At 37.5% G+C, this 26,742-nt stretch overlaps 1 protein-coding gene across 1 annotated transcript in view; it reads left to right on the top strand.

The window, feature by feature from the left end:
• Positions 1-26,742, top strand: part of MAOB (monoamine oxidase B) — a 137,039-nt gene that overhangs the window by 80,170 nt on the left and 30,127 nt on the right. The window contains exons 4-5 of the mRNA XM_019717754.2: positions 12,412-12,516; positions 13,388-13,479. Coding sequence (XP_019573313.2) covers positions 12,412-12,516; positions 13,388-13,479 — 197 coding nt within the window. The remainder of the gene's footprint in view (positions 1-12,411; positions 12,517-13,387; positions 13,480-26,742) is intronic.

Here is a 26,742-nt window from a genome sequence, read left to right as displayed (position 1 = left end):
ACAGCACCTATCCCACAAAAGACTTGTGAGGGTTAAGTATGATATATGAGAAGTACAATGCACATGGTCAGTGCTTACTAAAATGTAGTTGTATTAGGCATGGCCTAGAAATTAAGCAGCAGTTGCTTTATGCCAAAGACCCCATAATTCTTAAAGGCACTGATGCTTAAGTTCTTTCTCTGGCTCTACATGGGTGCAAGAGTCTTCTCTAATAATCTAATAATCATCTGTATACACACTTAGGTGAGCGCAGTCCTTTCCCAGGACATTTATGCTGCCCCATGGCACCTGGACCTACCCTAAAAGAAAAAGAGCACCTGTTTTACACTGGTCCCTTCCCTCTCACTAGCCTGAAACTCCATGTGGTCAGTGATAAGTGTTGTCAAGAAACACTTGCTGGTGTTTCAGTTAATCACCATGGGACAGTGACTTCACAAATAAAGAATTCACAGCGAACATCTTCCAGATATGTGATTAAGGCATAGCTACCCTCTTGGCATCATTACTCTGCTATGAATCTCCTCTGGCCTCTAAACATGGTTTCAGATGAACACAGTATCAAATTTTTATTTATGGGTGGTTGCAGATCACTCTCATTGCTGTATAATGTTCCATTGTGGGACTATAACTCTATTTATCCATACTGACGTTAATGAACATTTCACACTCTTGTGTATGTGTTTGGAGAACATTTTCTTGGGCACGTACTTAGAAGTTGGTCATAAGCTATGTGCATGCGCAGCTTTGGTAGATACTGACAGTTTCTCAAAGTGGTTATACTGCATTATGCTCCCATTAGTGGGGTATGAGAGTACTGTTTGCTCTTTAATATCACCAACGCTTGGTATTGTCATCAAACTTTCCCATCCTCAAATCCCTGGACTCTTAGGTAAGGGCCCAAGATAAACTTCAGGTACACTCCCCGGTTTTATGTACAGAGTTGTTTGTATGTGTGCACTTTATTGGAGAGATTCCGTGGTTTTCAACAGATTATCAGAGGGGTGCTTGTACCAGAGAAGGGCAAAAACCACCGCTTTAAGGTTTCGGCTTTCTTATAATTCCTAGCATTGTGATAGTACAGCCTTCTGTTTGAGCCAAGATTTCTCTTGGAAAAGCTATAGCTGCCGGGTAGCTGTCTCTATTTTTGAAAAGTGCGTTATTCAAGGCCAGAGCTCTCTGGAATTTTACTAGTGCTGGTGCATGTTGGGCAATATGTTGGGGGTGTTCAAAGTTACCTCCTCTAAATAAAGAGATGATATTTATTGGGATATTTTAGATACCTGTGCTATTTGATCAAATAAACACTGATGTGTCTACAAATTGAAAGAATGAAAAAATTGGCACAGGAAAATGGATTTTAGCTGTGGGCATTATTTGGCTTTGAAAACAACATCTTGGCATCAATGGTGTATCCTGATGGCTTGCAATGTGGTATGACTGGAAATGACTGATGTGAGCAGCAGAGGATTAGGGACACAGAACCCTGCATCCTTTTCAACACACTCTTATTCTTTGAAGAAACTGTATGGGCTAATTTTGGAGACTTTCCCCTGTGAAATTCAGGCCTATCTGTCATGGCAGGTGTATTTACAACATATTATGATAATAAAGAGGACAACAACATTGATGAGGTCTTTTGGGGGAAGAGTTACAATTTTCAGCTTCCTAGTTTAAACACGTATTTAAATTTTTTCAGAAGAAATTTATTTTGATTGTGTTTAGAAATCATTAAGTGAGACTCTGTTTCAGGCCCAGAAGAATTCCTCTTCTTATTTAAATACTATTTTCCTTAGTCGGTTTGGAGTGCTATAACAGAATACCATAGACTGGGTGGCTTATAGACAGCAGACATTTATTCGTCACAGTTCTGGAGGCTGGGAAGTCCAAGATCAAGGTGCCAATAGATTTGGTGTTGCCGTCTTCTTGCTGTGTCCTCATATGATGGAAGCTCTTTAGAGTCTCTTTTATAAGGGCACTGATCTCATTCATGAGGAAGCTCTCATGACCTAATCACTTCCCGAAGACCCCACCTCCAAATACCATCACACTAGGTGTTGGGTTTCAACATATGACTTTTGGGGGGGACACAAACATTTAGTATACAGCACTGTTCATTCAATCATCCATCTATCTGTCCATCCATCCAGTCATCCAGTTATCCAATACTTGTCAAACACCAATCAAATATATAACACTCTTAAGCATTATGGAAGGATGCACATGATTGGTTTCTTTCCTGAAGAGCTGGAGAGAGAAGAGAAACACGAGTGGAATACATAGAGAATAGTATCAAGATAACCTGGGCAAGTACAAGCTAATATGGTAGGGACTCAAAATGAGTGAACTTTATGTTTAGAGCACTGACCAAGGGTGAGGTGAATTTTGGAAGGCTTCTTGAAGAAGCTGAGTCTTGAGCTGGGCATAGGAAGTGGTTTAAGCTTTGCACTGATGGAAATTAAAAGGCAAAGGGCCTTCGAGGGAATATGCAGCAATAATGCAGTGGTGAAGTTGACTTGCTGAGATCAGGGACACTGCCTGACCAGAGCACAGAGGCCATCTCTTGGCAACCACCTTCTCTGGAAACCTTGAGAACCAGGGTCAGAGCCTAGATGTGTTCCAGTGAGCAAGGGGGCATTACTGTAGAAGGAGAAATAGGATGAACCTGCCTCCTTCCCATGCCTTGTACAGTCTATTTATACTCCCATCTCAGCACACTTGCTGGGGCCTTTGCCTGAAGGCTCTCCCCCTAGATAGTCACATGGTTTGTTTCCTCTCCTCTTTTATCTTTTCACTCAAATATCACCTCTGAGTGAGGTCTTCTCTGACCACTTACTAAAAATTGCAATCAACTCTAAACCGCCAACACTACTTTGCCTTCCCTACTCTCTCTTTTTTTAATAGCACTTATCACTTTCTAATATACTACATGATTTCCTTATTTATTTTGTGTAGTGCTTGTTTTGTTAGTGTATTTTGTTTTACACCTAACAGCAGACACTTTTGTCTGTTGTCATTCACTACTGTGTCTCCAGAGCCTGGAACAGTGACAGGTACATAGGAGATGCTCAAGAAATATTTGTTGAATGAATGAATGAGTGAATGAACTGATGTGGCAGCCATCTGAAGATGAGCTGGACTGGTCCTTGCCTGGGAATAGGAGGGACAGCCACAGAAAATATCTGGCTGGTCATTAAACCCATCCTTAGCTTCTACCTGTTTTTTAAGAATCTCAAGTGGTTACTTGATCTTAAATACCTTCCAGAGATCGTCTTTAAACCAACCGATCAGTGGCTCATAGAGCAGAGACCTAAGTAAGAACTTGAACTCTGAATACACAAACATGAGGTCAAATTCTGTTTCCACCACATACGAGCTGTGTGACCTTGAATAAGTTACTCAACCTCTCTGTGCTTCAGAACTCATCTGTAAAATGAAACACACAATTAGCGGTTTACTGACTGGGTTGTTGTAAAAATTAAATAATTAAAACTTTTAGCATAGTATTCAACAAATGATGTTCAGTACTGATAATTATAATTCAGAAGCTGGGAAGCTTCATTATCAAGAGCATAGGCCTTTGAATGTCTGAATTTAAATCCTCCTGCCACTTATTAGTTGGGCAAATACTTATTTCATCTCTCTATGCCTCAATTTTTCCATCTGAAAAAGTTGTTGTGAAGATTAATCAATACAGGTAGAGTGCACAGAACAAGGCCTGAACAGACTAAACACTCAGTGTGAGCTGTTGTTGTTTTGTTTGTTATTATTATTCCTGCAGGGCTTTGCCTAGTTTCTTTGTCACTACCACCCCCATTTTGCCCATTTCTTCTTACATGGACAATTCCAGGTCTTTCATGTGCTTCAGTGCTACTGGCCAGTTCCAAAAACATTGCCATTGTTGCCTGACCCTCCCTCCATCTTCACCCATGTGATGATGCAAACAGAAGGCAGTATCAGTGCCAGCTCCGGGTGTTTAGAAATGTGAACACAGAGGAAGAAAACCATTTGCTTAAGTACATCTTGCTGGACTGCCTTCCATCCTCATCCATGGGGAGGACTAAGTTTCTTGTCTTCCAAACTAGAAATAGAGATCAAAAGTAAATCTTTATGGCCCAAGCATAGTCCTTGCTGATAGCTGTAAAAATGATTGTGTTCTAGAGCTCTGGACGGCCTACTCCAGCCCCACACAGTGAGGAAAGCATGATTTCCTTGAATAGCAGAGGAAAAACCTGAGAGGCAAAGGCCACTATTGAGGAATCAGATCTAAGAAGGGCCAGGCTACTTTTTCATACTGGTAGAGACAAGGGTCAGTATTGGGACTAAGTTGGCAAAGGGGCTTACCATATGGGACATAAATTAGTGTGTGGGGCCTGGCTCCAGAGAACAAGGGTTAGGAGAAGAGCAGGAAATCTGGAGCATTGAAGTTGACATTAGTGATGTGCATGTCGCCAAGCCAGCCTGTTTCTGAGGGCTGCTTGCCCACTTACTAGGTGGGGAATCCAGAAGGCAGATTTCAGATTTTTTTTTACTGAGCCTGCTGAGGCTCACGAGGTATAAATTAAGGCTGTGTGATAATCAAGTTGGTTGCTGTTTTCAGCAAGTCTGCTTTAAAAAATCAATCATAAATCTTCATGGCAGGAATTCTGATTCTAGGAATGTATCCAAAGAGGATTAATAAAAAATGTGGACATGGTTTATGGGTAATAAGTTGTATATAAATGATGGGACATTCGTCATGATTACAGAACCGTCAGCAACATCCATTTAGTGAGCACATCCTGTTTGCCCGGTATAATCTCAGTTAATTTCTACAATAGCCTTGTGAGATGGGTACCATTATTCCAAATCTAAATATAAGAATACATAGATGTTGAGCAACTTGCCAGTACTCACACAGCTATCAATTTTCAGAGCCCGTTTGAATCAGTTCTGTTGGCCTCTTAAAAGCCATCCTGACCATATGACCTAGCAATCCCTCTCCTGGGTATCTACCCAAAAAATCTGAAAACATTTATACATAAAGACACGTGTGCTCCCATGTTCATTGCAGCTCTGTTTACGGTGGCCAAGACATGGAAACAACCAAAATGTCCTTTGATAGATGAATGGATAAAGAAGTTGTGGTATATATACACAATGGAATACTATTCGACGGTAAGAAAAGATGATATAGGAACATTTGTGACAACATGGATGGATCTGGAGAGTATAACGCTAAGCGAAATAAGTCAGACAGAAAAATCAGAGAACCATATGATTTCACTGATATGGGGTATATAAACCAAAAACAACAAAAGAACAAGACAAACAAATGAGAAACAAAAACTCATAGACACAGACAATAGTTTAGTGGTTACCAGAGGGTAAGGGGGTGGGGGGTGGGACATGAGGGTAAGGGGGATCAAATATATGGTGATGGAAGGAGAACTGACTCTGGGTGGTGAACACACAATGGGATTTATAGGTGATGTAATACAGAATTGTACACCTGAAATCTATGTAATTTTACTAACAATTGTCACCCCAATAAATTAAAAAAAAATGATTGAGAACCTCAATGAGCTTTTGCTCATTGTATTTCCCTTATTAGGAATTGGAACTGAGAATTGTTAACAATATCTATTAATTCTCCTAAAATAACAGAAACCCTATTGCAAGTTAACATATTTTTATGAAAAAAAAGTTTATAAAAAAATAATTAGTGAGTGTCATTGATTTACATTTCTGCATATCTCTTTCACATCTGGCTTGATAGGAGACAGCTCGATTCTCATATCTGCATTGGCCTTCAAGGTGTTGCAAAGTGTTGTTTTGGTTGAAATACATGAAGAAAACCTTCCCTCATGTGTGGTTGGAAAGGGGAGACCCTCATAAACACCGTGAATGTGTTTAGGGTAACTTAAGGGGTCCTCGGACCACAGTTGGAGAACTACTGTTCTGTGCACATTATGGAATTGTATATAATAATAAGGAAAGTATCCCTAATGAATAAATGAATGACATGGGAAATGTTTAGGATGCAACATTCACTGGAAACTAGTAGGACAATAATAGTGTATACAATAAGACCTCAACTGTACAATGTATAAAACATATGAAAAGATGAACGAAACATGCTGAAATGTTAATGGCCATGATACAGTTCTACTTGGTGGGATTATGAATGCTTACTGTTTCTTTATAGTTTTCTTTGTCATCTAAAATTTCTGTAAGGATAAAACACATACATACATGTGTATATGTATATATGTATGATATGATATATAACATTTACATGAAGAATAACTTCCAGGTTTTGCTTTCTCCCCACCAGCAGGGATGTATGCCTTTCATCCTTGGCTCTCCACAAGTGCCCACCCTCCCTGAAGTGAGCCCTGAAGAGCTTGGAGCTGCTTTGAACTCCTCTGTACTACCTGTTTGCCCCTAAATTCCTTCCACTATTTCTTTTAGAGAGCCCATAGGACAATGTACCTTGCTCTCAAATCCCAGAATCCCTGTGTTGGTATCTCTTTCTCATGGTGCTTGCTATGGACACTTAATTTATATCACAGAGATTTTAATATTAGTTACCAGTATATGCTTAACAACTCTAATGAATGGTTTGTGCTGATTTGCCAGACATTCCCATCCCCCACCCACCCACTTGTGACCTTGACAACTACTGTAAATAAAATTGAACCTCTAGTAGTTTCCACTCATGAGCTGTAAGATCACGAACCAGTCCTTTAAATTTATGTGAGCTTTATTTATTTTTTCCTATAAAAGGAAGAAATAACTTCTGCTGGGCCTACCTCAAAGGGCTCTGTTGTGAAGTTAAAACAAAAATGCTGTATGTATTTAGACTTTGTAACACAGGAGCGCCCTGAACTGGGGACTTACTCTGATGTCTTCTGATGATTTCTTCAGGAAAACAGGCCTCCTTGGACAGTGTTCTAAATAGTAACAATCACTGGACTGTTTTTCTACAAGTGCCAAATCTGAGGCACAGAACTCTTACAGTGCCTTTGGTTGTGTAAAATAAATTTAGATATTCCCTCCTTACTCTACTTATTCCCCGAAGCTTGAAGATTTGAGTTTTTATGGGTCTAACAATAGCTCTTTCCTGTGTTTATCAGAAGCTTTCCCTAATCTTATAAAAGAATAATCTCTTTTATAAATTTGAGTAAGCTGTTACCTCAAGCACTGTCAGTAAATAAGTACATAAAAGGGTAAATGTTGTCTTCTTCTTCTTCTTCATCATGGTATATCCTGCTACTTTACTTAATTCATTTATCGGTTATAATAGGTTTTTTGGTGGAATCTTTGGTGTTCTCTATATATAGTATCATGTCATCTGCATATAATGACAATGAGATTATATTAGGAGATGGGACCTTTGGGAGATGATTAGGTCATGAGGGCAGAGTCCTCCTAAATGAGATCAGTGCCATTATATAAGAGACTCCAGAATGCTCCCTTGTCTCTTCCAATATGTGAGGACACAGTGAGAAGATGGCCATCTATGAACCAGGAAGTTGGTCTTCACCAGACATTAAATCTGTTGGTGCCTTGACCTTGGACTTCTCAACCTCAAAAACAGAATACATTTCTTTTGTTTATAAGGCACTCAGTCAATGGTATTTTGTTATAGCAGTCTGAATGGACTAAGAGAAAACCTAAATATAAAAGATCATTTTAGAATTCAGAACACTGTGTGTTAGATAACAAGTTCAAGGTCACACAGCTAAGATAATATCAAATATTTATTGTGAAATTACTGTGTGCCAGCAATCTGTGCCAACAGGCCCTAGGCATGGAAAGATTATAACAGTAGAAGCTGCAGTAATAACAACATTTATTGAGAACATACAACATGACAGCCACTGTTCAAAGTAACTTACATGGCTCAATTCACTTCATCTTTCCAGTACATCTGTGAAGTAGTTACTGTCATCCCATTTGACATATTATTAAACTGAAGCACAAAGAGGTTAAGCAACTTAACACAGCTAGTGAGTGGCAGATCCATGACTTGACCCAGGTAAACTGGCTTCAGAGCCCATGTTCTTGCAGCTTAGAATCCAATGGATGACACACAATGGTAAATACATGATGCTGGTGCAGTGAAGTTACTGGCAGGTAAAAGGTAAATGGAAAGCTCTGGGTCACTGAGAAGGCCACCTAACCCAGCTGTTCACAGTAATCTCAACATACTTCTTGGAGGAGGATAATGGGGCCAAGAGACATTTAATTGGTAAGATTGCTATCTGGGCCCAACGACATTATGCAACTCACTTGCTCTGTGTCAATCAGCTTAGTAGAGGCAGAGCTGGACTGGTTTCCACATGTTCTTTATTGAGAGTGACCCATGGATCAATCCATAGGTTTCTGCTGAATAAGTTCTGTGCTGAGCTCTGATGGAGTCATACGAGGTCTGACAATTAAGTTTGTGAATTTGTTGCAATGATGTTGCTAACCTTTTTAGATATCAGAGGGATTATTCATTATGAATTTGTACCAACTGGACAAACAGTTCACCAAGTTTACTATTTGGAAGTGCTGAAAAGGCTGCATGACAAGTTAGATGACCTGAACTTTTTGCCAACAATTCATGGCTCTTGCATCACGACAATGCACCAGCTCACACAGCACTGTCTGTGAGGGAGCTTTTAGCCAGTAAACAAATAACTATTGGAACACCCTCCCTACTCACCTGACCTGGCCCTCAATGACTTCTTTCTTTACCTGAAGATAAAGGAAATATTGAAAGGAAGACATTTTGATGACATTCAGGGCACCAAGGGTAATATAACAACAGTTCTGATGGCCATTCCAGAAAAAGAGTTCCAAAATTGCTTTGAAGGGTGGACTAGGCACTGGCGTCAGTTCATAGCTTCCCAAAAGGAGAACTTTGAAGGTGACCATAGTGATATTCAGCAATGAGGTATGTATCGCTTTTTCTAGGATAAGTTTATGAACTTAGTTGTCTGACCTCATACATAGAGGTTTATAAAAATCAGCATGCAAATTGTGTAGCATGTTATGTGAATTATATATTAATAAAGCTTTTTTTTTTAAGCTAACATACACCTAGCAGCCAGAAGTTGCTTCCAAATACTATTCTTTTGATAAAAGGAACAAAGACTTCTTGGAGAAATGGCAGTTCCTAGGGCTGGGGCAGAGATGAGCCTGAGGAGTCTTCTAGTGCCAAAAATGAAGGAAGTGCTCAAGAAACAAAAGGATGGGAGAATGTCAAAAGGACACAGGAGTTCACAATGGCCACTGGTGGAACAACTTGAGCAAAAAATTAAATAATTCTAGTATTGGATTATAACCCAAAATATAAAGTAAATATATGTAAGTCCATACTGATATAAATAAGTGAATAAATAGATAATAGGGGAAAGAGGCAAATCTTCCTTAGAGAAGAATTTTTTAAAAATATGTGGATACTCTCCCTCTAGGAAGTAGAACTTCCCACTATCTCCTCTTGAGGATGGGCTGAACTTAGTGACTCTTTTCCAAAGCACCAAGCATGGAAAGGGGAAAATAGTAACTTTACAGTGGAGAAACCTGATACGCACTACCTTAACCAAGGAATCAAATTAACATCCCTAATGATGTCAAGAGGCTATCATGATGTGATGAGAAGGGCACTTTGGCCCTGTTCTGTTCTTCCTCCAAACTCCAAACCCCCATCTAAAAATGAGAAAAACCTTCAAATATCCAAATAGAGGGACATTCTACAAAATACCTGACCAGTGTCAAGGTCATGAAAAACAAGGAAAGACTGAGAAACTGTCACAGACCCGAGGAGACCAAGGAGACTTGACGACTAAATGTAATGTGCTATCTTGCATGGGATCTTGGAACACAAGAAGTACACTAGTCCACAAACTGGTGAAGTCCAAATGAAGTCTGAAGTTTCATAAATAGTGATGTACCAGTGTCAATCTCCTGGTTTTGATAAATATACAATGGTAATATACGATGTTAACATTAGAGAAAATTAGTTGAGAGATATACAGACACTTTCTATACTGTCTCTGCAACTTCTCTGGTAAATCTAATATTATTTAACATAAAAAGTGTATTTAAAACATAAAGCATAAAAGAAAAGTCCACAGTGTTGGTCAGGATGTGGAGCAAGTAGAACACATACATTGTTGGTGAGAATGTGAAGTGGTACAACCACCTTGGGAAACTTAAAAAGTTACACATACAATACAGCTCTGCCATTCCATTCCTAGGCATTTACCCAACAGAAAGGAAAACATGTACACAAAATGACCTGTACAAGAATGTTCATAGCAGCTTATTCACAGTAGATCAAAACTAGAAAGAGTTATCAACAGGGGAATGGATAAACAAACCATGGTACGTACATATAATGGAATACTACTCAGCAATAAAAGGGAACAAACTGCAACATGGACAGACATCAAGAACATTATGTTATGCCAAGCAAAAGAAGACAGATAAACCTAGAATCATACATATTGCATGATTCTGTTTTTAAGAAAAAACTAGAACAGGCAAAACCAATCTATAATGACAGAACACTAATTAGTGGTTATCTGGGGCTAGAAAGCAGGCAGGGATTGACTGGGAAGGGGCAAGAGAGAACTTTCTGGGGTGATGGGATTGTTTTATGTGTTGGTTGTGATGATGGTTACACAGGTGCTTGCATGAGTCAAAACTCCCCAAATCATGCATTTAAAATAATTTCATTGTGTGTAAATTACACCTCAATAAAGTTTATTAAGTGGTGTGATGGTTAATTTTATGTGTCAATTGACTAGGCCACAATAATTAGACATTTCGTCAAACACCATTCTAGTTGTTTCTGTGAGGTATTTTTTAGATGAGATTAACATTTAAATCAGTAGACTTTGAATAAAGCAGATTACCCTCCATAATGTGAGTGGGTTTCACCCAAGGGAATTCTGACAGCAGACTGCCTTTGAACTTGAATGGCAACTATTCCCCGGGTCTCTAGTCTGCCAGCCTATCCTACAGATTTTAGACTTGCCAAACCTCCACAATTGCCTGAACCAATTCCTTAAAATTAACCTTCCTTTCCCCACTCCCCCCACCACACACATCTTATTGGTTTTGTTTCTCTGGAGAACCCTAATGCAAGAATAAATGGAAGCCTGTGTAATAACTCTTCCCTGAGAATCTTATGGCCTTGTTGGAGAGAGAGGAACAAGATCACAGAATTACTACAAGAATGAACATGATTAAGAAGTACAAATTTCCAGTTATAAAAATAGTCTTGGGGATATAAAGTACAGCATAGAGAAGAGAATACAGTCAAAAATATTGTAATAACTATGTATGGTGTCAGATGGGTATAGACTTATCGAGATTACTTCATAAGGTATATAAATGTCTAGTCACTATGTTGTACACCTGAAACTAATAAAATATTGTATATCAACTGTAATTGAAAATAAATTTTAAAATAAAGAAAGAAATATGGTTTTCCCTCAAAAAAAACAAAGAAACATGATATCTCATTCACAACTCTAGTTTCTCTTCCTGCAAAATCAACATGAGATAAATCTTTGCTGAATGACTGAGAGTTGTGAGATTGGTTAACTGTGGACCTTGAGTTTTTTCAATTCAGTTGAAAGTTGATGTCAGAATGCACAGCCTGGTTTCTGACTCAGGTTTTCAAATGGACCCAAAGTGGTTTTTGTGCATGTCCCTTAACTGTCATCAATGAATTAAGCCTCCCAGAGATGACTTAAAGGTTGTCTTATTATTTACCCTTGGAGAAATGTGTTTCCTTCATCTCTGTGTCAAGGTGTCCCTGCCCTGCTGGGAGAGCCAGGTAGAATAAACATGTCCCAAGGAGAGATGGGAAGCAGTCTCTTCTTTCTGCTTTGACCTTGCTGATCTCTGAGAACTCCTTAGTTGATGTAGGGCTTCTGATTCCTTGGGAAAGCTTCCTAGGCCCTGTTTTGTGGCTCTTTCTACAGATGGTTGCATTTCTGCAATTGATTTTTCGTCTACTTCTACCTTGTGTAATGTTTATAGTTTGTAATTTTCTGACGCTCCAGGTATACAGGGTCTCCTGACACTGAGATATTAGCAAGCATTGTTGGCAAATGAGATTAATTTAGGTAAACTCACTTCTGTACTTGCATTTAAATTTTACATGGTAAGGGTTTCAATTCAGAAAGAAATTTTTTAATTGTGTTTGTTATAGCACCAAATTTATTTAGGTAACAGAATTTTGTTTGAAATATCTATTCCGAAAAGTTAAGTAGGGCTCTGAGGCCACAAGGAACTGAAACACTTGAGTGTATATTACATATTGATGACTAACATGATTTTGCTTGCAGGCATTTACCTACTTGGCATATTTAAGTACTTTTACACTGTAGTAAATGTTTCCTTTTAAAAATATTTTGTATCTCACAGGGCAAATCATACCCGTTCAGGGGCCCATTCCCATCTGTGTGGAATCCAATTACCTACCTAGATCATAACAACCTTTGGAGGACAATGGATGAAATGGGACAAGAGGTAAAGCTTCCTAAAGCTTCTTTGACTACATTTGCATTTTTCATAATACGTTTAAAAGAAAGAAGATGCAACATATCACCAATGTGTAGCACATTGTGTAGCACAGAGTAACTTTCAGTAATGATTTATGAAATGAATGAATGAACTTGTTTCTAACTCCTAAGAGAATGAGAGGTCCAACAGACTGCTGTATACTACTAATGAAGGGGGAGAAGATCATATGTTACTCAGCCTTCCTGGGATGATGTTTCTAATCTAGAAAATCCTCAGGACATAATAAATTAAGACTTCTGGGTCTTTGAGTCGCCACCATGCCCAAACCTGCAACTCATAAGTAAAAACACACAGAACCTGACCTGAAACCCCAATTTAGACATGATTTGGTACAGCTGTCTGATCTGTGTTAAGGAGTTGAATTTATAAATATTCTCTCTAAGTAAGTACCATGTTTCCCCGAAAATAAGACTGGGTCTTATGTTAATTTTTGCTCCAAAAGACACATTAGGGCTTATGTTCAGGGTATGTCATCCTGAAAAATCATGCTAGGGCTTATTTTTCGGTTAGGTCTTATTTTCGGGGAAACACGGTAACTTAGTAATTGATATTTGGGAACAGACCAATTACAATATAGCCTCCATTTATTGTGCAGGAAGTGTTATCATCAATTAAATATTGATCACGTGCTATAGGTCTATAATAGGAAAGCTACACAGACAGCATTGGCTGTGCAGTAAGTCACCATTGGAGGATTTGGAAAACTTACACTTTCCGTCTTTAAGTTAGAGTTTTTAATATGTACTTTTGAAATAGTTTTTTTTTTTTTAAGTAGAAAATTACATTCCCCCCACTCCAAATCCTTATCTGAATGTAGATTCCCAGTGATGCTCCGTGGAAGGCACCCCTTGCAGAAGACTGGGACCACATGACGATGAAGGAGCTGCTAGACAAGATCTGCTGGACTGAGTAAGACTCTCCATTACACACAGACATGTATTGTGACTCTTTTAGGTTTATTTAGCAATATTATTCAAGATGGATTGGGCAAGTAGCTGCTTTGTGTCTAAACCCATGCCATTTGGCCAGGTAAAATGCTGAAAAATATTGGAAATGGGTCCTGCCCTAAAGGTATCTACACATCGAACCTACATCTTTGGAATAGTTTTGCACCACAAAGCTGGTATTATCCCATGAAGTCCTCAGAACAGACCAGAATGTGCCAACTCCTTAACTTAGAACAGCTTAAAGACCATTTGCTTAAAGATCTAACTTACCAAGTTGTTAATGTAGGAATACTTTTGTGAACTTCACTGGTGGTCAAGTGTAGAGATGGTGCATTACCATATACATTTGAAACACCTTATGGGTACAACTCTTCAAGGATTTGAAGAGGAACTTCTAGAAAAGTTCTCTGGATAATTCACAACTGTAGAGGGAAGAAGAACATGGTGAATTTGTGGTAAACAAAGTAAGAGAAATGGATGGTAACTTCCAGGAGATTGTCCTTTCATGCTAAATAGCATGAGTTGGGAATATGTTTGGCTCAGGGGTTGATGTCTTCGTTTCCTGTGCACTGGGGAGGGAAGCTGGAGCACTGACAACTAAAAATAAAAAACAAGTTTTTAGGAATATCTCAATCTAAGATATGGAAATAATCAAAAGACATAAAATTTATATACTACTTGATATACAGAGGGTGGCAAAAAATCTATACACAATTTAAGACAGGAAAAAACTATTAAAATTGTTATACTGAATATATACCGAAAACAAAAGATGAATACAAGTCATGTGCATACATTTTTTTTGGCACCCCCAGTATAAATTCAACTTCTTACAATATAGCTTAAAGAAGGAGAGAGAAAAGAAGACAGGGAGAAAGACACACCGGAAAGGAGAAAAGGAGAGAGAGAAAGGGAGAGAGAGAGATTCAAATTACTATTTTTAAAAGGGAAAATGTAAATGTCTAATAATACAAGATTGGTTAAATTAATTACTGGACATCTGAAAAATGGAATACTCTACAGTTTTTAAAAATCATGTTGTAGAAGAATATTTTCTAAGGTTTTTATTACTAGTTTCAGATGAACAAAACAACATACAAGAATATTTAAGGGCTTTAAAAACTGTATTAAACACATAGAAAAGCAAGCTGGCATTGAGTATATACAGTGTGATACACATTCTCATTTCTAAAAAGGAAACTATGTGCACTACAAAAGCAATGGTCATCCATCAAAATGTTTTTAACCCCTAATATTACAATACAAAATTTATCCACGTCTTTAAAAATAATTCACCAAACATAATATTTTATGGTTGCAGAATATTCCATAGAAAGTGAATACCATAATGCATTTATCCATTAATATCTTATTGGTCATTTTGGTTACTTCTAGTTTTTCATTATTATTATTATTATTATTAATAGAGAGTTATCTGTCATAAGCATCTTTGTGCTTCTACTATGTCTTCAACCGTTAAAAGGAACCAATTCTAGAGTAATAAAATCCATTTATTATCATGAAATCAATGCCTATTAATTATATACTTTTTAATACTTATCTAATGCTATTCACCACTCTTTTGAGAATGTAATTTGTAATATAATTTATTTTGATTATAACAAAGGCACAGAATTTACTTTTTAATTCTATACATTAGATTTTCAAAATATACTCAGTATTTAATTAGCTGCATTTGTTTTTTAACTTATGTTATGAAAAGCTTTTTATTAATTTACTGGGGTGACAATTATTAGTAAAATTACATAGATTTCAGGTGTACAATTCTGTATTACATCATCTATAAATACCATTGTGTGTTCACCACCCAGAGTCAGTTCTCCTTCCATCACCATATATTTGATCCCCCTTACCCTCATCTCCCACCCCCCTTACCCTCTGGTAACCACTAAACTATTGTCTGTGTCTATGAGTTTCTGTTTCTCATTTGTTTGTCTTGTTCTTTTGTTGTTTTTGGTTTATATACCACATATCCGTGAAATCACATGGTTCTCTGCTTTTTCTGTCTGACATATTTCGCTCAGCATTACACTCTCAAGATCCATCCATGTTGTCACAAATGTTCCTGCATCATCTTTTCTTACCACAAAATAGTATTCCATTGTGTATATATACCATAACTTCTTTATCCATTCATCTATCGATGGGCGTTTTGGTTGTTTCCATGTCTTGGCTACCGTAAAAAAAGCTGCAATGAACCTTGGAGCACATATGTCTTTATCTATAAAAGTTTTCAGATATTTTGGGTAGATACCCAGGAGAGGGATTGCTGGGTCATATGGTAATTCAGTTCGTAATTTTTGAGGAATCTCCACACTGCCTTCCATAGCGGCTGCACCAGTCTGCATTCCCACCAACAGTGTATGAGGGTTCCTTTTTCTCCACAGCCTCTCCAACACTTGTTACTATTTGTCTTGTTGATGATAGCCATTCTGACTGGGGTGAGGTGATATCTCATTGTGGTTTTGATTTGCATTTCTCTGATGATTAGTGATGTTGAGCATTTCTTCATATGTCTATTTGCCATTTGTATGTCCTCTTTGGAGAAATGTCTCTTCAGGTCCTCTGCCCATTTTTCAATTGGGTTGTTTGTTTTTTGTTGTTGAGTTGCATGAGTTCCTTGTATATTTTGGATATTAGCCCTTATCGGAGGCACTGTTTGCAAAAATCTTCTCCCATTCAGTTGGTGGCCTCTTTATTTTGTCAATGGTTTCTTTTGCTGTGCAGAAGCTTTTAAGTTTCATATAGTCCCATTCGTTTATTTTAGCTTTTACTTCCATTGCCTTTGGAGTCAAATTCATAAAATGCTCTTTGAACCCAAGGTCCATAAGTTTAGTACCTATGTTTTCTTCTATGCAGTTTATTGTGTCAGGTCTTATGCTTAAGTCTTTGATCCATTTTGAATTAATTTTGGTACATGGTGACAGATAGCAGTCTAGTTTCATTCTTTTGCACGTGGCTATCCAATTCTCCCAGCACCATTTATTGAAGAGGCTGTCTTTTCTCCGTTGTATGTTTTTTGCTTCTTTGTCAAAAATTATCTGTCCATATTTATGTGGTTTAATTCTTGAGTTCTCAATTCTATCACATTGGTCTATGTGTCTGTTTTTCTGCCAATAACATGCTGTTTTGATTTTTGTAGCCCTGTAGTACCAGCTGAAGTGAGGGAGTGTGATACCTCCATTATTGTTCTTTTTTCTTAAGATTGCTTTGGCTATTCGGGGTCTTTTGTGGTTCCAAACAAATCTGATGATTTTTGTTCTATTTCTTTAAAAAATGCCTTTGGGATTTTGATGGGGATTGCATTAAATCTGTATACTGCTGTGGGTAATATGGCCATTTTAACTATGTTCATTCTTCCAATCCATGAGCATGGAATATCTTTCCATTTCTTTGTTTCTTCTTCAGTTTCTTTTAAAAATGTCTTATAGTTCAGCATATAGGTCTTTCACATCCTTGGTTAAGTTTATTCCTAGGTATTTTATTCTTTTTGCTGCAATTGCAAAAGGAATTGTTTTTTGTATTTCTTTTTCTGAGATTACATTGTTAGTATATAGGAAAGCAATGGACTTTTGTGCGTTGCTTTTGTAGCCGGCAACTTTACTATATTCGTTGATTGTTTCTAATAGCTTTTTGGTGGAGTCTTTAGGGTTTTCTATATATATATAGCATCATGTCATCTGCAAGAGTGATAATTTAACTTCTTCATTCCCAATTTGGATGCCTTTTATTTCTTTCTCTTGCCTGATTGCTCTGGCAAGGACTTCCAACACAATGTTGAAAAGCAGAGGTGATAGGGAACAGCCCTGTCGTGCTCCTGAACATAGAGCAAAGGGCTTCAGTTTTTCAGCATTAATTATGAGATTAGCTGAGGATTAGTCATATATGGCCTTTACTATCTTAAGGTGTTTTCTTTCTATACCTACTATATTAAGTGTTTTAATCATAAATGGATGTTGTACCTTGTCAAATGCTTTTTCTGCATTAATTGATATAATCATATGATTTTTGTCCTTTATTTTGTTTATGTGGTGTACCACATTGATGGATTTGCGGATGTTGAACCATCCTTGTGCCCCGGGGATGAACCCCACTTGGTCGTGATGAATAATCTTTTTAATGCATTGTTGTATTCGATTTGCTAGAATTTTGTTTAGGATTTTTGCATCTGTATTCATCAGAGATATTGGTCTGTAGTTTTCTTTTTTTGTGTTATCCTTACTAGGTTTTAGTATCAGGGTAATGTTGGCCTCATAAAAATGAGTTAGGGAGTTCTGTCTTTTCTTGAGTTTTTTGGAATAGTTTGAGCAGGATTGGTATTAGATCCTCTTTGAAAGTTTGGTAGAATTCACTAGTGAGGCCATCTGGTCCCAGACTTTTGCTTTTGGGAAGATTTTGATGACTGATTCAATTTCGTTACTGGTGATCGATCTATTTAGATATTCCCATTCTTCATGGTTCAGCCTAGGAAGGCATTATGTTTCTAAGAACTTGTCCATTTCTTCTAGGTTATTGAATTTGGTGGCATATAGTCCTTCATAGTATTCTGGATGATCCTTTCTATTTCTGTGGCATCCGTGATAACTTCCCCTTTTTCATTTCTGATTTTGTTAATTAGTGTCTTCTCTTTTATCTTAGTGAGTCTAGCCAAGGGTTTGTCAATTTTGTTAATCTTTTCAAAGAACCAGCTCTTTGTCACATTAATTTTTTCTATTGTCTTTTGTTCTCTATTTCATTTAGTTCTGCTCTGATTTTGTTATTTCCTTTCTTCTGCTGACCTTGGGTTTCACTTGTTCTTCTTTTCTAGTTCTTTAAGGTGTAACATGAGGTTATTTATTTGGGATTTTCTTGTTTCTTGAGATAGGCCTGTAATGAGATAAATTTCCTCTTAAAACTGCTTTCGCTGCATCCCAAAATTTTGGTAGGATGTATTTTCATTGTCATTTGTTTCTATGTATCTTTTGATCTCTCCTCTAATTTCTTCTTTGACCCAGTCCTTCTTTAAAAGTATGTTGTTTAATCTCCATGTATTTGTGTTTTTCCTGCTTTCTTTTTGCAGTTGATATCCAATTTCAAAGCCTTGTGATCAGAGAATATGCTTGGTATGATTTCAATCTTCTTAAATTTGTTGAGACTGATTTTATGTCCCAATATATGGTCTATCCTTGAGAATGTTCCATGTACACTAGAAAAGAATGTATAGTCTGATGTTTTAGGATGAAGTGCTCTATAAATGTCAATTATGTCCATTTCATCTAATGTGTCATTTAGGGCTACTATTTCGTTATTTATTTTCTGTTTGGATGATCTATCCATAGCTGTCAATGATGTATTTAAGTCCCCTAGTATAATTGTGTTTTGGTCAATTTCTCCCTTTAGTTCTGTTAGTAGTTGCTTGGTGTATTTCGGTGCTCCCTGATTGGGGGCATAAATATTGATGACTGTTATGTCTTCTTGTTGTACAGTCCCCTTCACCATTATGAAATGTCGATCTTTGTCTCTTGTTATCTTTTTCACCTTGAAGTCTGTTTCATCTGATATCATTATGGCTACACCTGATTTTCTCTTGCTACCATTTGCTTGGAGTGTCAATTTCCACCCTTTCACTTTGAATCTATGCTTGTCCTTGTAGCTGAGATGTGTCTCTGAAGACAGCATATGGTTGGGTTTAGTTTTTTGATCCAGTCTGCTACTCTGTGCTTTTTTATTGGTGAGTTCAGTCCATTTACATTTAGGGTGATTATTGATATGTGAGGATTTCCTGTCATTCTATCTTTAGTTTTCTGGTAAGGCTGTGTCTCCATTGTTTCTTTGCCTTTTTGTTGTTGTCTATTATTTCTGTGTGGTGGTATTCTATGATGTTTCCCTCTGTTTCTTCTTTTATTACAGTATATATTTCAGTTCTGGATTTTTTTGAGTGGTTACCCTTAAGTTTATGTAAAAGAAAGTTTGATATTTAGAGTATTCCATTTTCTTCAGCACGCTTACTTTCTCCATTCCCATATTCCGGTTCAGGCCTTTACTCTCCCCCTTTTATGTTTTGTTTGCCACAAATTGTCCCTGTTGATGGTGGTCGAATAGCCTCCTTTAGTATTTCTTGTAGTGCAGGTCATGTATTAGAAAATTCCCTCAGCTTCTGTATGTCTGGAAAGGTCTTTATTCCTCCTTCATATCTAAAGGATATCTTTGCTGGATATATTATTCTTGGCTCATAATTTCTCTCTTTCAGTAGTTTGAATATTTGGTTCCACTCCCTCCTGGCTTGTAGAGTTTCTGCTGAAAAATCTGATGATAATCAAATGGGCTTTCCTTTGTAGGTTACTGTCTGCTTTTCCCTGGCTGCCTTGAGGATTCTTTCTTTGTCATTGATTTTAGACAGCTTCAATACAATGTGCCTTGGAGAAGGCCTGTTGGGTTTGAGGTTATTAGGTGTTCGATTTGCTTCTTGGATTCTGGGATCCTGTTCTGTCCACAAGTTTGGGAAGTTGTCATCAACAATTTGTTTGAATATATTCTCTGTTCCTTTCTCTTTCTTCTCCTTCTGGTATGCCCATTATTCTTATATTGCTCTTTCTGATGGAGTCAGAAAGTTCTTGTAGAGTTCTTTCATTTCTTTTAAGTCTCAAGTCTCTTTCTTCTTCCATCTGTGTCATTTCCAGGTTTCTATCTTCGATGTCACTGATTCTTTCCTTCATCTGGTCAACTCTACTACCTAAGCTGGTTATTTCATTCTTAATTTCTTCTATTAAGTTCTTAATCTCCAGAAATTCTATTTGGTTCTTTTTTAAAATTTCAATCTCTTTCGTAAAATGCTCATGTTGTTCTTTAATTGAGTTTCTGAGTTCATTAAACTGCCTTTCTGTGTTTTCTTGCATCTCGTTGAGTTTTTTCAGAACTGCAATCTTGAATTCTCTGTCATTTAAGTCACATATTTCCATATCTTTAAGTTCCTTTTCTGGAGACTTTTCACTTTCTTTCTGAGCTGTCTTGTTGCCTTGGTTATTCATGGCAATTACTGATTTATTATTTCTCTTCCTAGATATCTACAGGAGTGGCTTCTGCAACAGGTTGATAGGAAGAGGTCTTTCTTTTGTTTTCCAGTACTTGTTGGTAGAATGTTTATTTTCTCTCCAAAGCAGCCCTTTTCTCTGTCTCACATGGTTGTGCTATGTTTTCTCTGCACTATTCCGGCTTCTCACACAATGGAGGGTTCGCTCGGAGACGGGCTTCTCCTCTGTTAATAGTTTGCCTGGGTCACAGGGCGCAGTGTCTGTGTGGGTATGCAGAGTGCTTTTGAAATTCCAAAGCTCTTCCTGCACCAGATTCAGAGCCCATATGTTTTAGCAGTTCTGTTTACTGCTGCAGGGATCCACCCAGACAGGTGGGGCCAGGGGCGGGTTGAGTTGTAAGAAGTGGCCCAGAACAATGGCGGCGACCACCACCACTGCCGGTCCTTCTTCCTCAGCTCCCTCCTCTTTGCCAGAAGTAGTTGGGCTGTGAATCTGTGTCTGCTGTCCACAGTTCTCAGAACAGCAAATATTCTGTTCTTTTGATCTGACACTGCTACTGTTCCGCTTCTAGCACCGGGCCTGTGATGGCAGGGGGAGCTCTGGGAGGGTAGGGAGGGGGCGGCTAGTCTCAGTGCCTAAGGCTTCCATTCTCTGCTTGGCAGTAAGGGCTGAAACCACCGCTTTCAGCCTTCTTCCCTCAGTCTTTTCTCTGAGGTCTCTGCCGTGAGCATTGGGTTCAGCTGTGTTATATGCTGTCCCCTCAGCACTGTGGGCCACAAGCGGAGCCCTAGCCATCTGAGTTCTTCCCTCTCCCACAGCTGCAGTACTTACGGGATGCAGCGAGCTCAGAGCACTGAGCTAGGTCTGCGTCCTGCGCCCGCGGCTCCGTCTCTGCACTTCTCCCTTCCCTCCTCCCCCGCTGGCGTGATTCGCCCACCTTTAGGTGAATTCAGTAGTGGCCTCTTCGTCTTGCCTGTCTGCTGTGCAATGCGTCCTTCGTGGAGTTATAGTTGTTCAGTTAGTTGTAAATTCCAGGGGAGCTTTACAGAGGCTCACCTCACGCCGCCATTTTGATCATGAAAAGCTTTTAATAAATTGAGTTAAGTCTTTTCTCACCAGAGAACTTTAGAGCTCCTTGAAGATAGGACTAATTATATTACTTTTGGGGTCATAGAAATCTGAATTTTTCTATCATAGTCCTTGGCCTAGTCCTCGCCTTAGTGAAATTCTAGTTGTTAGCTGACAAAATAAAGCATTCTGAGACATTAGGAATATATGAACACAATGTAATGTTGTAACTTTTTCTAGGTAAGATGTATATTTCCTGGTTTTAGAGGAAGTAATCCCAGAGTATTCAATCAATCATAATTCAAACTAAAGCATAATCATACATTCAAAGACTAATGTTGATTACTCTTTCAGTTATTATTTATAAAATACTTTACAGAAACACAAATTAAATTCAGAATGTTGTCATAGCTTTGTAAATACCCTTTTTAAAACCTATAATTAAAAAAACTGCATCAAAATGATACTAGTGACTATCTTTTGGGGAGCAGAAATATGGAAGACACTCATTGTCTTACCTTTTTATTTTATGAACTTTCCAAATTTTATATGTGTATCTATTTTTCATGTAGAAAATATAATGACATTTATCTTTTAAAAAGTCAATGGGGCAAAGAGTACAAAAATATCATTGCACTATCTTCCTTGACCGTCCTTCCCTCAGATATTGTTCTTCTCATTTCTTTTCTCGCTGAAGCTCCCAGAGTAAATCAAATAATGGATTAGGAATGGACTGGTCCTCCAGAGAAAATTGCCTTTAGATCTCCCTCCATTTCAAACCAGGATTATATCTTTCTCACTAAATCAGCAGCAATAACAACTGCAATCGCAGCAATATTTTTGTTTAATATTGGCTGTCTGGCTAGGGCAACGTTAAGTTTTAGTTATTTATTACTCCCTTTACCTTTTGCTGCCCCAATTCACCTATAAAAGAAGGAATAAAAGAAATAAGACATCAGGGAACAGCAAAGGATGTGTTCACTTAGAAGTGAAACCGTTTTAAACCAATGTTTGGATATTTGCTTTCGTTAGATGCCACAAATTGCTTCTGCAAAGAAATTTTGAGTCAGCAATTTCCATCCCTGCAGTTATCATGAGGAACCTTATAAAACTAACTCTAAATCACTTGAACATATATATTACACTATTTGCTGGCTAAATTATGGGGCTGTCATAAAAGTTTTGTGAGGTTATTATGGCTGAAAATCTAATACAGTTTGAAAATCTAATGCAAACACTGTCAGTAACTGGTATGTGTGTCAGTGTGATTCTACAAACTTCCAGAGTCAAGGTACACTAGAGTAGAGAGATGCCCTGATTCAACTTGTCAGTAGACTAATAATAAAGCATTTCGAGGTATTAAAAACATGAGGTTTGAATCAGATATGATGTAGTTTGAAGTTGTACCATTGAGTGAGCTGCGTATTACATATTACTAATCTCTTTGAGATTGTTTTGGGGCTTGTGAACTGGGGAAAAATAATTGCTGTCTTATAGTTATTATAACAGTTCAATAAGACAATAGATTTAAAAACCATAGAATGTGGGGGGAAAAAACAAAGAGTGTGAAAGAGTTCAATAAATGGAAGACAGTATTATTTATTTCACTTATTGTCAGCACTACCTGGTGTCAAATTCTGCCTCAGACATAACCATGTTAAGAACACACAAACTTCATGTCAAAGTCAGAAGGGGGATTGGTGCTTATTAAATATATTCCAGAGTACACATTACTACTGGTGAATTTTCGGGTGTGTTAGATATAACTGAGTCATTGGAATTGCATGAAATCATTCACTTTTTGGTGTGCCTGTAGGTAGGATATAACCTCTCACCATTTACCTGACAACTCCAAGTAAAAGTTCACCTATCTATGCTCTATTAATTGCTTTCCCCTCATCCATCCTTTGCGCTTGTCCCCCATTAGGCAGTAAAATATCTGAATAGATAACTGACTAATTCTGTGTTTGGTACAGTACCTAGTATATTCTTTGTGCATTATAGATAATTTAAAAAATATTTAATTGATATTTCTCATCAACTATTCATTAATTTTCCAAAAAGTAATTATTGAGTGCTTACTATGTCCCAGGCACTTTTATTAAAGAGGACACTATGGTAAGAAAGAAAGTTAAGATTCCTGTTCTCATTTGTTGATATTCTAGAGGGGGAGACAGCAATAAAAATAATGATAATTAAGAAAATTTCAGACAGTAAAAAAATTTCTAAAGATACGATACTATGGGAAAATGATAGAGAATGACAAAGTGCTGTGACTGTGGAAGCCAGTGTTCATTTTCAGATACATATAAGAGTTCACCTCTGAGGAGACATTACAATTAGTAGAGAGGCTCTAGGATGATATAGAGAAGATAGGAATGGCCTTTATGACTTAGAACTTTGGAAGCCACAGTAAAGTCTCTGAATCTATTTTTTTACTTTATGGGGGTGAAAATTGTTAGTAAAATTACATAGATTTCAGGTGTACAATTCCGTATTACATCATCTATAAATCCCATTGAGTGTTGACCACCCAGAGTCAGTTCTCCTTCCATCACCATATATTTGATCCCCCTTATGCTCACCTCCCACCACCCGCCCCCCTTACCCTCTCGTAACCACTAAACTATTGTCTGTGTCTATGAGGGTTTTTTTTAAATTAAATTTATTTCTGTTTCTCATTTGTTTGTCTTGTTCTTTTGTTGTTTTTGGTTTATATACCACATATCAGTGAAATCACATGGTTCTCTGCTTTTTCTGTCTGACTTATTTCGTTCAGCGTTACACTCTCAAAATCCATCCATGTTGTCACAAATGTTCCTATATCATCTTTTCTTACCGCCAAACAGTATTCCATTCTGTATATATACCACAACTTCTTTATCCATTCATCTATTGAAGGACATTTTGGTTGTTTCCATGTCTTGGCCACCGTAAACAAAGCTGCAATGAACATTGGAGCACACGTGTCTTTATGTATAAACGTTTTTAGATTTTTTGGGTAGCTACACGGGAGAGGGATTGCTAGGTCATATGGTAATTCTATTCGTAATTTTTTGAGGAACGTCCACACAGCTTTCCATAATGGCTGCACCAGTCTGCATTCCCACCAACAGTGTACGAAGGTTCCTTTTTCTCCACAGCCTCTCCAACACTAGTTGCTATTTGTCTTGTTGATGATAGCCATTCTGACTGGGGTGAGGTGATATCTCATGGTGGTTTTTATTTGCATTTCTCTGATGATTAGTGATGTTGAGCATTTTTTCATATGTCTATTTGCCATTTGTATGTCCTCTTTGGAGAAATGTCTCTTCAGGGCCTCTGCCCATTTTTCAGTTGGGTTGTTTGTTTTTTTGTTGTTGAGTTGCATGAGTTCCTTGTATATTTTGGATATTAGCCCCTTATCCAAGGAACTGTTTGCAAAAATCTTCTCCCATTCAGTTGGTTGCCTCTTTATTTTGTCGATGGTTTTTTTTTGCTGTGCAGAAGCTTTTAAGTTTCATATAGTCCCATTCGTTTATTTCAGCTTTTACTTCCCTTGCCTTTGGAGTCAAATTCATAAAATGCTCTTTGAACCCAAGGTCCATAAGTTTAGTACCTATGTTTTCTTCTATGCAGTTTATTGTGTCAGGTCTTATGCTTAAGTCTTTGATCCATTTTGAATTAATTTTGGTACATCGTGACAGATAGCAGTCCAGTTTAATTGTTTTGCATGTGGCTATCCAATTATCCCAGCACCATTTATTGAAGAGGCTATATTTCCTCCATTGTATGTTTTTAGTTTCTTTGTCAAAAATTATCTGTCCATATTTATGTGGTTTTATTTCTGGGTTCTCAATTCTATTCCATTGGTCTATGTGTCTGTTTTTCTGCCAATACCATGCTGTTTTGATTATTGTAGCCCTGTAGTACAAGCTAAAGTCAGAAAGTGTGATACCTCCAGCATTGTTCTTTTTCCTTAATATTGCTTTGGCTATTCGGGGTCTTTAGTGGTTCTAAACAAATCGGATGATTTTTTTGTTCTGTTTCTTTAAAAAATGGCATTGGGATTTTGATGGGGATTGCATTGAATCTGTATATTGCTTTGGGTAATGTGGCCATTTTAACTATGTTGATTCTTCCAATCCATGAGCACGAATGTCTTTCCATTTCTTTGTGTCTTCTTCAATTTCTTTTAAAAATGTCTCATATTTTCATCATATAGGTTTTTCACATTCTTGGTTAAGTTTATTCCTAGGTATTTTATTCTTTTTGTTGCAGTTGCAAAAGGAATTGTTTTCAAATTCTTTTACTGAGATTTCATTGTTAGTATATAGGAATGCAATGGACTTTTGTACGTTGATTTTGTAGCCAGCAAATTTACTATATTCATTTATTGTTTCTAATAGCTTTTTGGTGGAGTCTTTAGGGTTTTCTATATATAGCATCATGTCATCTGCAAAGAGTGATAATTTAACTTCTTCATTCCCAATTTGGATGCCTTTTATTTCTTTCTCTTGCCTGATTGCTCTGGTGAGGACTTCCAACACTATGTTGAAAAGCAGAGGTGATAGGGGACAGCCCTGTCGTGTTCCTGAACGTAGAGCAAAGGGCTTCAGTTTTTCACCATTAATTATGAGATTAGCTGAGGGCTTGTCATATATGGCCTTTATTATGTTAAGGTATTTTCCTTCTATACCTATTTTATTAAGTGTTTTAATCATAAATGGATGTTGTATCTTGTCAAATGCCTTTTCTGCATCAATTGATATAATCATATGATTTTTGTCCTTTATTTTGTTTATGTGATGTATCACATTGATGGATTTGCAGATGTTAAACCATCCTTGTGCCCCGGGGATGAACCCCACTTGGTCGTGATGAGTAATCTTTTTAATGCATTGTTGTATTCGATTTGCTAGAATTTTGTTTAGGATTTTTGCATCTGTATTCATCAGAGATATTGGTCTGTAGTTTTCTATTTTTGTGTTGTCCTTACCAGGTTTTGGTATCAGGGTAATGTTGGCCTCATAAAATGAGTTAGGCAATGCTGTCTCTTCTTCAATTTTTTTGAAAGAGTTTGAGCAGGATTGGTATTAGATCCTCTTTGAAGATTTGGTAGAATTTGCTAGTGAAGCCACCTGGTC

The sequence above is a fragment of the Rhinolophus sinicus genome, chromosome X, assembly GCF_036562045.2.
Source record: "Rhinolophus sinicus isolate RSC01 chromosome X, ASM3656204v1, whole genome shotgun sequence".
NCBI classification, from domain to species: Eukaryota; Metazoa; Chordata; class Mammalia; order Chiroptera; family Rhinolophidae; genus Rhinolophus; species Rhinolophus sinicus.
Note: the sequence above shows the minus strand (reverse complement) of the source record. Positions and strands in the feature narration are given on the sequence as shown.